The sequence below is a fragment of the Phycodurus eques genome, chromosome 13 (genome assembly GCF_024500275.1).
Source record: "Phycodurus eques isolate BA_2022a chromosome 13, UOR_Pequ_1.1, whole genome shotgun sequence".
NCBI classification, from domain to species: domain Eukaryota; kingdom Metazoa; phylum Chordata; class Actinopteri; order Syngnathiformes; family Syngnathidae; genus Phycodurus; species Phycodurus eques.
Window position 1 is genome coordinate 19,563,192 of NC_084537.1, and position 13,814 is coordinate 19,577,005.

Genomic DNA, 13,814 nt, shown 5'->3' on the forward strand with positions numbered 1-13,814 from the left:
TGAAATCACCCCTCTATCCCACATTGGTTTCTTAGTCTCATATTGGCTTCTCTAATTCAAAACAAAAACATGGAAGCAGGACAAATGGATTGACACAAAACTGCAAAACTTTTATGCCTACACTATCAAATGTGGGCAGAACATTGCGTCAAAGTTGGATGATCATTTAAGGATTTGTCATGAAAAGTGGTGTGGGAAAAAAAGCCATAAAATAATTTTTTTCTGCTGACTGATGCAAAATTGGGTGGAAGTTTCTCAAGTACCCATGCTCTAAATTTTAACAAGAAGTCGGCCATTTTGGGTTGAATTTGGGTGAATTGCAGGCTTGCACTTTCATGAATTCCTACTCAGGAATTCGACCAAATTCCCCCAGATTGGAATTAGGAATCCTACACTAATTTTGTAGTGAATTCTGAATTTTTTAAATTTATTTTTTTATAAATGGTTTCAAAGTTCAATGGTTGTTTTCAGGATTCACCACAAAAAAGGGGGTGGGGAAAAAAAAAACCCTACTACCACCAGTTTAAAAAATCGACATAAAATTGTGTTGACATGTCTATCGCAGCAGGAAGCACGGAAAAAATCTGTCTCATGCCAGAAATTGAATATTCAAGTCAACCATTTTGAGTGAATTCCAATGCTGTTTCTTTGAGAAAGTCCCAATTTTCCCAAACAAGGACATGATTGGAAGCAGAAATCATAGACATGCAGGCAACTCTAAATTCCGAAGCTTTTTTTTTTTTTTTGCCAGCTGTGTCTAATTTGGAAGTAGCATGACGTTAAAGTGATCATTTCGAGCATTTGCAGTGAACAGTTGTGCGTAGGTGTCACAGCAGTGGGTGTTACCCTACTGTATGTGTGGAAGTCTTGACAGAGAAGATGGATGGTCCAAGGTGCTCAGAGAGGCACTCTGACCCTTCCTCCTGCTTGAGCGCTCACCGGTGACAAATCGCTTCACTGCAGGCAGATGGGACTGCCGAGTTTGACCGAGACACCAGAGGCACGGGTTGCTGGAATGCCTCACTGACTCTTTCTTAATTTGACCGTACAATACGGAACAATTCCAGGTCTGTGCCTCATAATGCCACTGCTGCTGGCTTTTACACACCGGTGTGCTTCGGCCACAATCATCACTCCTTATACTTTTATTGTTTACCTTTGACTCGTCCACATTCATTTTCATTTTCCATACCTATATAGGGAGTCCTCAGGATTGACGGATCCGTCGCCATGTGAACCCTTGACCGCCGAGATATCTCCAACAGCCAGTCAGAGTGAAGCTGTAATAGTTGAGTTAATTGAGACAAGATCATTATTTCAATATAATGTAAATACCTTTTTGTGACAATTTTCTTTTTTAAAGTGGTGTGCCGTGAGTTTTCTAACGTAACAAATGTGCCTGAGCACATGAAAGGTTGGGAAACAGTGTCCGAGATAGATGATGTTAAATTGCCAAGCGTGTGAAGTCTCATCACACATTGTAGGTGTGGCATGGTGGCGTAGATCTTCTTCTTTTTCCTTTCGGCTTGTCCCTTTAGGGGTCACCACAGCGCGTCGTCCTTTTCCATGTAAGCCTATCTCCTGCATCCTGCTCTGGAACACCAACTGCCCTCATGTCTTCCCTCATGACATCCATCAACCTTCTCTTTGGTCTTCCTCTAGCTCTATTGCCTGGCAGCTCCATCCTCATCATGCTTCTACCAATATACTCACTAGCTCTCCTCTGGACGTGTCCAAGCCATCAAAGTCTGCTCTCTCTAACTTTGTCTCCAAAACATCAAACCTTGGCTGTCCCTCTGATAAGCTCATTTCTAATTTAATCCAACCTGGTCACTCCGAGAGCGAACCTCAACATCTTAATTTCCGCCACCTCCAGCTCTGCTTCCTGTTGTCTCTTCAGTGCCACTGTCTCTAATCCGTACATCAAGGCTGGCCTCACCATTGTCTTATAAACTTTGCCCTTCATCCGAGCAGAGACTCTTCTGTCACATAACACACCTGAAACCTTCCTCCACCCGGTCCAACCTGCTTGGACCTGTTTCTTCACTTCCTGACCACACTCACCATTGCTCTGGACGGTTGACCCAAAGTATTTAAAGTCCTCCACACTTGCTATCTCTTCTCTGTGTAGCCTCACTCTTCACCCACCTCCCCTCTCATTCATGCACATATATTCTGTCTTATTTCGGCTAATCTTCATTCCTCTTTTTTTCCAGTGCATGCCTCCATCTTTCTAAACCCTGCCCCTAAAGTTCTAGGCTTACTGCCTTTCCACCTGGTCTCCTGGACACACAATATATCAACGATTCTCCTAATCATCATGTCAACCAACTCCTGAGATTTTCCTGTCATAGTCCCAACATTCAAAGTCCCCACATTCAGTTCTAGGCTCTGTGCTTTCCTCTTCTCTTTCTGCCGAAGAACCCGCTTTCCACCTCTTCGACCCACAGTAGCTGAATTTCCACCGGCGCCCTGCAGGTTGGCGGCGCCGGTCGCGGATGTTGTTCAGCTGGGCCACGACCTATCCGGTATGGAATTCTTTGGATGAACGCTCATATTTGTTTGGCAAAGTTTTAAGCCGGATGCCCTTCCTGACGCAACCCTATGCATTTATCCGGGCTTGGGACCGGCCTACATTTTGCTCTGGCTTGTGCCCCCCATAGGGGCATTCATGGTGGCGAAGATCATGCTTCGCTATTAACCAAATTGATTAGAGCACGTAAGAACCCACGGCTGAATGCAGTGGTGGGGATGTGGGTTGAGGCTTTCATGTTTCGCCGTGCAACCCAAAATTCCTGTCTCCTGTGCCTGCAGTGGTTAAGTCACGGTTTGGGTTATAGACCATGTTAGAGCGACTTGAGTCAGAGATGCGCTTTCACGACGGTGTTGTGCTCAATAAACACCCACGTCTCAGATCCAGTCAAACGTGACTCATTCAACATCACCCGCTGCCTTTAACGCGCCGTCTGCTCGGGGTTGTTATCTTTAGGGAGGCTCTAACTTCCATGTTGGTCCTACAGGAGGGATCACAGTGAAGGAGTATAGATGTCAGTTTCTTCCAACCCCCACCCTCTTCATAGGCAATGATTAACACCCCGGGACTGGAGGATGGCGGGTGAGAAAATAGCGGCAGGTTGGGAGGCGGAGTCGGCAGCGTGCCATTGATGTACAGAGCTGCCACAATGCCACATTCTTTAAAAAAAAAAAAAAATTCTTTTATTTATTATTTATTTTTTTTGCTGTCGGCCTTCTGTCATTTAGTGTGATGCTGTCCCTTTGTTTTTCCGCACTTCTAGTTGAATGACACATCGTTTAAAATTGGGCTACCACTCTCCTATCCCACCAGGGTCAATTGGATTTATAGCCATTAATGTGCAACCACAGACTATTATTATTTTTATTAGACAAAATGTGCATTTGCTTGTTGAATTTTGACATTTGGCCGCGTTCTAATACTTAACTGCAGAAACTACCAAGCCTTTATTAGACAAGGGGTGTTTAATTGTACAAATGCAACGTTATTAATACTATACGTAATATGTATAATCCTTTTTTGATCCAAACTTGAGCAGTTTTTGCTTCAGAATGCACATTATTTTCAAGGTCCACTGTAAACTTGAACTTTACAGATGCCATGTCTAATAATGTGATAATGGTGTAACCATTATCACATTATTAGTTTGCACCATTATCACAACATTATTGTTGTGATAATGGTGTAAACCTTTTATCTTGTGGCACCACGTCAAGGCGCTGGAAGAGGCACATCAGAAGTGTCTATTTGCGGTGCGGCGTCTGTTTATTATGAATCGTGGTGTGGAATCTGATAGAATGCATTGTGGTGTTCAGTCCATTCAGGTAAATGCCACCTCTTGTGCTCATCTGTTAGATTCCGTTAGTACAGATTTCCAGCTGGAGGGAGGAAGAGTGGAGTCGGTTTACAGTGTGGCGTCTATTTATTCAAGTGGTCAACGGTTCTGGCAATTAATTGTCTATTAGAGTGGAGGTAGTTTAGTTGCTGTTTTAGGAAGTTTTTGACATTTTTGTGTCAAAACAGTCCTTTAGGCCTGTCATAATAATTATCGACTTATCGATGAATAAAATGGACACGACAGTTTTTCCGGACTAAATAAATTGTCATTGTTGCGGTGAGCCCGGCAGAGTTGGACAACCGTGTCATTAGCCGCTAGTGGGCTTGTGGAACGCCGGCGGATCAGTACACTCTTGCCGGTGTGGGCTCTGTCCTATACTCTACAGCCTTGCTCCATGTGCAGCGTGTAGAGTCACACAACAGAGAGACAGTAGCCAGGTTTACACAGAGACTTTTTTTTTTTTTTTTTTTTGTCATTCCGATTGAAGATCTCTGGCCAACGGATTGCATGTGACGTGATGTATTGCGATCGGGTGTACATGTAATGTGAACTAATCAGAACAGTCGTCTAACATGAACACTTCGTCAGGAACATTGCATCATTTAGATGGAATGCTGTCATCTATTGAGCACAGTAGTTGGGATTGTTGCTGTTTATTAAAAAAAATAAAATATTAATCTTATGTTGGTAAAAATATTTTTTTCTCATTTTTCATGATTTCAGAGGCTTTCAAAAAAACAACACTGTGGAGGGAGGGGGGGGCACCTATTTGCATTCTGGCGTCGAGATAGTTGATTCAAGTGGATGACCCAATCGGTGTCTGAGCGGAAGCAACCATTTGAGGAAATGTGGTACATGGCAGCTTTGTGATGTATCCACAGTTGAACAACTTCTCCACTAGAGACTTGACTTAAATTTTGCTTTTATTGACGCGCGTGACAAACTTTAGAGCTTTACAGATGGCGCGTCTGCTCTGTAGGCAGAGTGATGTGATAATGGCGTCACCTGGCGATATCTAATGTCATACTATATGGTTATTTACCATTTAATGTAATCTATTTGCGGTGTGTTGTCCAATTTTTCAAGTGGACCAAATACAGTCTGACATTTTTTTATCTCAAATCGCAATCCAGTGGTATTTGTGTGTGTTTGCGGCGGGCCAGTCCTGTCCCAGCACACTTCGACCTTGCCACCCAGTCGGCATTGAACCGGTGGTCCATTGGCGTTCTTGTTTACTCCGGGGGTCGTTTATTCTTTGTCATCTTGCCATAAAGCTCTCAAGTTAATGAAGAACCGGAGGCTCCGTTTTGTAGCATGCTAGTAAACGCCTGTACATTGCTATGTCCTTGTACATTGCTCCTGGGCCACCAGGGACCCCTCACCCCACCCCCGTTTTTTAATGTCCCCATTCTAAACAATCCTCGACCTCACGTGTTCAGGCGCTTGCTGTCACTGTGTCGGCCGCACGAGCGTAAAAGCTTATGGCTGCTATCTCCTAGGCTGTAAACACCAGCGTGGCTGGCCGGGGGGCCATGCGGCCAGAGCAAAAGACAAGGCTGTGAAACGAGGGACAGATGATCCGCTCCACAGGGGTGAGCGCTCTTTGTTGCCCTCTACTGAGGAGGCGGGCGGGGGCTGCGTGTGGGGATGGGTGTGCGACTGGAAGAAACAGAGGGCGATGTGTGACGTCTGATGGCCGAATCTTTGCCGTCGGCTAAGCTCGGTGAGCATAGACTTTGCTGGTATAGTGGCCAAGGGCATTTATTTACTCAAGAGTAGAGTGGATCGAACAGTGACCGAAGGGTCAGCGGTTTGACTCCCATCTCTGACTGTCTGCTGTCAAAGTGTCCTTGGGCAAAACACTCAACCCTTTATTGCTCCCAGTGCAACTGGCAGCGCCTTGTGTGGCAGCAGCTGCCCGTTGTTGTATGAATGTGTGTATGAATGGGTAAATGTGAGCCTCTGTAAAGCCCTTGGTGCACCATGTTATTGTAGATAAAGCGCTGTACAAGTGCACTCCATTTACCATTTCATTTTAAATGTCATTGTTAGCATTTTAATTCATAAAAACAATTAAATTCAACTCAGACTTTCTTTGTCGAGGGGAGTTGGAATTTAAAACAAAATATATTTTTATGTAATTATTTTTATTTAATTACAAAATTCGTCCAGGTCATGGTAATCCCCAAAGGTCGAATTAAGTGAACTGGATTGTTCTTGCCATTTGAAGAGGTTTCACATTGATTCAAAAGGCTTCTTCAGTTCTAAGAACAACTCCCCAATGTGGACCTCCTCACAGTGAGAGTCAGCCGTCAGAAACAACCACCTACAGGAGGCAGAGCAGCTCAAACCCTGTGCTAAAACCCTGAAAGATGCAACGCTTACTCGTGTAGGTATTTTACTTGTAAACGTGTGCGTGGTTAACGAGTGTATTCTCCGCAGGGACATCATGATCACCCACTTTGAGCCGTCCATCTCGTATGAGGGCCTGTATGGCGAAGTCCGGGAGATGTGCTCCATGGACAACGACCAGCTCTTCACCATGAAGTGGATTGACGAGGAAGGTGTGTGCAGCTCATGTTGACAATTAATGGAAACAAACACATACATGCATCTGTGTTGTCGGCAGTGAAATGCTGTTAAAATTTTATATCAGGGTTAGAGTGAACAAATAATCACGGTTTTCAGTAAAACAACTTTTATTTAAATACCCAACGTTTCACTTGAATATAAGTCATTTTAAACACAACCAAATATTGTTCAAAAAGACAAAACAAAAAGTTTTATTAGTATGTCTATGACAGGCTGGTATTGGGTGTCGTAGTATCTGAGTGTTCTTCTGAGTCAGAGTACAGACGTCCAGCAGCGGTACCGGTATCGGTGCATCCCGAGTAGTAATGAGAGTAACAATTTGAAACAGCAATACTAATTATCTGAAATTGAATCATGGTTTATTGTTTCTCTACATGTTGTGCAGACAACTCCCCATTGTCACCCATTTAGCCAGGCAGCGGCAGTGTCGCAGGCGAGATGGAGCTGTCGGATCGCTCTGCTCAGCCCGAAGGTCAGCCTGACAAAACTAATTAGACTCAGCCGGGATATGTAATCAGCGCCGTCATTAGTCTGTCTGAGCAAGAAAAGCTGCTTTATGCTGGTAATGAAGTGCTCCGAAGTCTTTCCTGACATCGATAGCGCAGGCGGAGGTCGACCTCCTCGAGATAACAAGCAGAATGTTACCGACGCTTATTACTTTTGTTTAAAAAAACAAACAAAATAACACAAAACAACTATATTTGCGTGTGCATGAGAAATGCGAGCACAAAGTTTTGTTTGAAACATTTCCTGACGTATGATAATACGTCACAATTTTAAGTACCGTACAGGGTCTGACATTTACGGTGATCTGATGGCCAGTGTGACGCTGTGTCGGACCCAACTGGGCCAGTACAAATTTGATCAATAAATACGATTAAATCATATTCGTAGGAATGCGCCGTATAAAGAGTGTTTTCGGTAGACATTATAAATTTGGGTGACCGTATCGGTTTGAACTCTACCCACCAATCGCAATTCACGATAATGTTTGTTGATGTCATTGAATCTGCCCCAGTGTAAAACTGGCTTCATGCACGTCGGGCAGCTCCTCCAGCTCCGCACTTGCAGCTCGTTGTCACGAGCAGCCAGACCTTTTCCTGTGTCACATTCCATTATATTCCATTTCTTGTTTCATGGTTATCATCATCACTATCGCTGGTAACTGTCTGTGGTGTCTATGGTTTAACCCCGTTGCTCCCTTAAGTCGTTGTTGGTGTGAGGTCACGTGACTTAACATCTGGATCCTCCGACAGGTGACCCATGCACAGTGTCGTCTCAGCTGGAGCTGGAAGAAGCGCTGCGCCTCTACGAGCTCAACAAAGACTCGGAGCTCATGATCCACGGTGAGTCTTCCCCCGCCTTTTTTCCCCGTGCACCATTTCTTGCCACCACACCATTCACTCAGTCACTGTAATTTCTCTTGTCTAATATGGATTCCCCCCCCCAAGAAAATTCATCAAAAGTCAATAGTGCTATTTATACATAGAGTGGGTACGGAAAGTTTTCAGACCCCCTTAAATATTTCAGTCTTTATTATATTGCAGCCATTTGTTAAAATAATTTAAGTTAATATTTTTCCTCATTAATGTACGCACAGCACCCCATATTGACAGAAAAAAACGTAATTGTTGAAATTTTTACTGATTTATTAAAAAAGAAAAACTGAAATATCACACAGCCATAAGTATTTAGACCCTTTGCTGTGACACTCATATATTTAACTCGTGTGCTGTCCATTTCTTCTGATCATCCTTGAGATGGTTCTACACCTTCATTAGAGTCCAGCTGTGTTTGATTATACTGATTGGACTTGATTAGGAAAGCCACACCCCTGTCTATATAAGACCTTACAGCTCACAGTGCAAGTCAGAGCAAATGAGAATCATGAGGTCAAAGGAACTGCCTGAAGAGCTCAGAGACAGAATTGTGGCAAGGCACAGATCTGGCCAAGGTTACAAAAACATGTCTGCTGCACTTAAGGTCCCTAAGAGCACAGTGGCCTCCATAATCCTGAAATGGAAGACGTTTGGGACGATCAGAACCCTTCCTAGAGCTGGCCGTCCGGCCCAACTGAGCAATTGGGTGAGAAGAGCTTTGGTGAGAGAGGTAAAGAAGAACCCAAAGATCACTGTGGCTGCGCTCCAGAGATGCAGTCGTGAGATGGGAGAAAGTTCTAGAAAGTCAACCATCACTGCAGCCGTCCACCAGTCGGGACTTTATGGCAGAGTGATCCGACGGAAGCCTCTCCTCAGTACAAGACACATGAAAGCCGGCATGGAGTTGGCTAAAAAAACATCTGAAGGACTCTCTGAGATTCTCTGTTTTGATGAGACCAAGATAGAACATTTTGGCCTTAATTCTAAGCGGCATGTGTGGAGAGAACCAGGCACTGCTCATCACCTGTCCAATACATTCCCAACAGTGAAGCATGGTGGTGGGTGTGTTTTTCAGCTGCAGGGACAGGACGACTGGTTGCAATCCAAGGAAAGATGAATGCGGCCAAGTACAGGGATATCTTGGACGAAAACCTTCTCCAGAGTGCTCAAGACCCCAGACTGGACTGAAGGTTCACCTTCCAACAAGACAATGACCCTAAGCACACATCTAAAATAACGAAGGAGTGGCTTCAGAACAACTCTGTGACTGTTCTTGAATGGCCCAGCCAGAGCCCTGACTTGAACCCTATTAAGCATCTCTGGAGAGACCTGAAAATGGCAGCCCACCAACGTTCACCATCCAACCTGACAGAACTGTGGAGGATCTGCAAGGAGGAATGGCAGAGGATCCCCAAATCCAGGTGTGAAAAACCTTCACACCAAAAAGACTCATGGCTGTATTAGCTCAAAAGGGTGCTTCGACGAAATACTGAGCAAAGGGTCTGAATACTTATGGCCGTGTGATATTTCAGTTTTTCTTTTTTGATTAAATCTTCAACAATTCATTTTTTTTCCGTCAATATGGGGTGCTGTGTGTACATTAATAATGGAAAAATGAACTTAAATGTTTTTAGCAAATGGCTGCAATATAACAAAGAGTGAAAAATTTAAGGGGGTCTGAATACTTTCCGTACCCACTGTAGGTATAAGAAAAGTTACAAAATTGAAAATAAGGTATATTAGTGCCTATATAGTTTTAAAATGGCATACATTTATTTTAATTTGAAATATACTGTCTATAGATATCACAATATATCAATCATATTATCCTCCAGACATGAATTATTTATCGGAGAAAAAAGCAAAGTAACATGAATGAAAAATCGCTCCACTTCAGCAACACACAGACACTTAAGTGAAGTCAGTGACAACGAGGCAGGTCGGCAGTCGCGATGCGAGGCTCACCCTTGGTACAAAATAATCCAAGAATAGCCCACAAGAAGATGAAGAGGGGGGATAAACACACATTAGGTCTATTAAAATTATTTAGGGGATAATTAACACTAACTGATATAACATAGAATTCTTAACTATTTACAAGGAGGGTCGGCATGCTGGAAATATCTCTGTCGCTGTGCGGTGACGTTTACTCACTTTGTAAACATGGCGGCTTGCTATCAGAGCTGGTCTGCAGCGGCAATATTTTTAACTATGAAAATTTTTTCTTTACATACAGCGCTATCATCGGTCTAGTTATGCTTCTTTTTTTCTGTAATTTCTGTGTTTGTGTGTATGTGAGTGTGTGATTTTTAGCGCTCACAGCAAGGTGGAGGAAGCATCGAGCATATGTTTGATGATGCACTGAAGTGTGAATAGCACCGCTTTTCCGCTCCTGACGTGCGTCTGCGGGCCCGCCAGCTACTTTGCGTCTATTCTTAGTCCTCTCTGCTGATAATGGCAATGGATGCAGAGGTCAGGTTGGATGGATGGGCGTATGCGTAACTGACTTTTGATTGACAGGCGTCTGTAAGCACGAGGGGGGGGGGGTAATTTTGAGTTTTGTTTTAATCGAAGGTGAGGAGTTGGTTCAAGAGTGCAAAAGAGGGCGTTGGAAGAGGAGCAGACACGACGGGGTGACGCCAGAGCCGTTCGCTAACGAGCTTCTCGGCTCCTGCCCACGCCTCTGACTCTCACTGCCCCCCGGTCTCGAGCTCCTAGTCTCACTCTCGTGCGCGCACACACACATTTGTCAGCTTCTCTCAGGTCATCGCTGCGTGTCGCAAACCAGCATGCAGTGCACCGACGTCGTGTCAAGACACCCGAGGCGACACGTCGGCTAAAGCTGGTCTTAGCTACCACCGTGATGTTCAACATGCTTAACTTAAAGGAGACAGTTTTTTTTCTCCACAATTTTAAACAGTTCCTAGATGTCTTAAAGGGGACATTATGGAACATGATTTTTCACGTGTGTTTGGAGATGTGTGTACTCTGACTGGGTATTGTTAAAAACCTAACAATTTGTGTTCAAATCGTTAGGTTGTGATTCGATTTAATATTGATTTAAATGTTTTGATATTGATTCAGTCAAGATGGATATATACGTGTTATGTCACCTTTTTTTGAGGAATGAAAATAAAAATTTGGACAATAACAACATATTTGTGCATATGGATTTTAAAAGTAAAAAAACTGAGTTTTTTTTAAAACACTGAAAATAAAGTGCATTTAACTTAAATAGTATTTATTTCTTCTTGGAAATAATGATGAAAATAAAAATTCTGCCTGGCACAGCTATCAAAGACTTTACTTTTGTCTATTTCCTGTGTTCCAAATTTACAAGGGATTCCAAAATGACTCCAAACTGCAGATGTAAAAGTTGAAAGTCATGTCTTCACGCCGCTGCTGCTTGCTTTGGTTGCCATTCAGTTTTTTTGTTTTTTTTTTGGGTCAATTGCGGCCTCCGTCCATGCAGTGCGAATTCCATTCCCGAATTGGGGAGGGGAATATTGCGATGCATCAATTAATTGATATTTCTGGCCACCTATTGTCCAGGTGCCTCGCACACACAGTGTAGTGCATGCCTCGACGAGTTAAGCACACAATTGCCGGCAAAATGATGAATCAGTCTTCTGAGACATGTGGATGAGGAAACAGCCAAACGCCGGCCAGCAGGTGCACACACTCCTACGATAGCCAGTCCACTGTTACACACACACACTCGCTGGCAAGATCCAGCACACTGCTGCGAATACACTTGCTGGCGAGATGATGAGAGCCATTCCTCTGAGCCACATGGAAGAAGAGACAGCTAAACGCTGCCTGGGACGCGCGCACTTGCCAGCAAGATCCAGTCCACTTTTTATACACACGCACTCGCTGGCAAGATCTAATCCGCTGTTAAGACACTTAAAAATTGTTTTAATTTTGAAAAAAATGGCTGCACTTTGATCCCCGTGAATCTAAAATAGTGAGTGCAACTTACGAAGCACACGAGCCCCCTGCAAAAACAGCATGGCTTTGATTTTGTCTCGTGGAGGCAGCACTTCATCACCAAGCCACAGAATTAAACTTCACCTCAATGAATGTAGCGGATCTCTGTATGTGACACATGCAGTAGAGACATAACCAACCAAAAATATCCTCTTCACCCACCACCTCCTCGAACACTTGACCGCCGCTAATCAGAAGTTAACACTGTTAGCTACTGCTAATGTGCACGTCGTGTGTACAGACCTTTGGCTTTAATGTAGTGTTTCAGATTTTTGGTCGTTGCTTGAAAGTGACTCTGGCTCTTCTCCCACCCAAGCTGAGAGGTCATGGGCTATGTAAATTAGCCCCACTGTGACTGAACAATGGGATATGAAATTCCAAAGATCTCACTCTCAGACATTTTTTATTATTATTTCCCCCCCTCCTAGTGTTTCCATGTATACCAGAGAAACCTGGCATGCCCTGTCCTGGGGAAGACAGTAAGTTCAAACCTTTTTTATTTTTTTATTGCTTAGCATGATATATACTTTATCCTACATACTTTAATATACAATAGTTTACTTCTCTTTGCTCCTTTATTGCAGTTAGGGGTGTTAAATGTTACTTTAAAACATGACCTGTTCAGTTTATAGTCTGACCCTGTAACAAATAAATTCACTTTACATTACTTCCATTTTAGGGCAATTGTTGTAACATTAGAACAAGTTGGAAGCCAATGCACTTAAAATAGCCTCTCTCTCTCTCTCTCTCTCTCTCTCTCTCTCTCTCGCTCTCTCACCGCCTCACAGAGTCCATATATCGGCGAGGAGCGCGGCGCTGGAGGAAGCTCTACTTCGCCAGCGGCCACGCCTTTCAGGCGAAACGCTTTAACAGGGTGCGTTACGACACTGAATAAACAGCAGGACTCACCCTCATCTCTAAGATTAATTAAAGGGTGCAGTGTTGGAGCTGCCACACACTGAGCGACCCGGCTGAACCTGACTCAAGTGTCGCACACTGTCCAGGGTTTGGCAACCGTTTTCACGAGTGGCCGATCAGTCGGCCACTGGTTTTGCCGCGATTTCAAATTTTGCATTGCCCGTGCACGCCGTTGCACATTACAGCCAATCAAAATGCACATGCGCTTTCACTCACGCTAAATATACATTTCTGGGTTTTCAGAAAGCGAGAGACAGAATGGCCACGGCTCCGCCTCCAAGCCATATAAATACAGTTTATAAAGTGTCAAATATTGTTTTACAACAATAGTTCACTATATTTATAATTTATAATCTGCCTGTGGATGAAAGAGTGAATATTTTATGGTGCGTACCATACTGGGTGCATTGAAGAGAATGGGAGCCAGCCAGCCTCTTAAAATATCACCACCCTAAGTTTTATTCTTGCCCACATCTACTCTCTTTAGCAACCTGCTTCTTCCTTAACTCTGAATCTATCTTTTTATGGTTTACAAAATGTGGTAAAGTACAATATACTGTATGTACAGCATCAAACGGCAATACAGGGTCGCTGTTCAGGGCGTCCACAGTGTTTTTAAATACAATTAGGATTATTTTTGACCATAATGTTGATTGCGCTCTTGCCCTTTCTATGCATTTCTTCATAATAGACCTTTTTTTGTTTTGTTTTAAACTCCAGTTTCACTCGTCATAAATTGTAATAGACTGGTACAATTGCTTTAACATTGTTGCAGATATGCCTCCTACCAATATTAATGATGATGGCAAATAAGGGCAACAGTAAAGTGGATAGGCAGTCCAGAATAGTCATCATCCGGTGAGTCTAGATTTGAAGATGGCTCATGAGCCCCCAGCCACAAGTTGTAAAACAACAAGAAGAACTTTAATGCTAAACATCGCGACAAAACATTAGTTTTCACAATGTTGTGTGTCCAATTTAATGTGTGTGACTCATTTGTTTGCCTCGTTTCTTGTTGTATTTCTCTGTAATAGTCTTTTGTTTTAAATTCCTCTTTAACTTG

At 43.4% G+C, this 13,814-nt stretch overlaps 1 protein-coding gene across 1 annotated transcript in view; it reads left to right on the plus strand.

Moving 5' to 3' along the window:
* The window catches only part of prkci (protein kinase C, iota), a 40,425-nt gene that overhangs the window by 11,012 nt on the left and 15,599 nt on the right, over positions 1-13,814 (plus strand). Inside the window, exons 2-5 of the mRNA XM_061693996.1 lie at positions 6,315-6,436; positions 7,721-7,810; positions 12,262-12,312; positions 12,622-12,707. Of these exons, the coding sequence (XP_061549980.1) occupies positions 6,315-6,436; positions 7,721-7,810; positions 12,262-12,312; positions 12,622-12,707 (349 nt within the window). The remainder of the gene's footprint in view (positions 1-6,314; positions 6,437-7,720; positions 7,811-12,261; positions 12,313-12,621; positions 12,708-13,814) is intronic.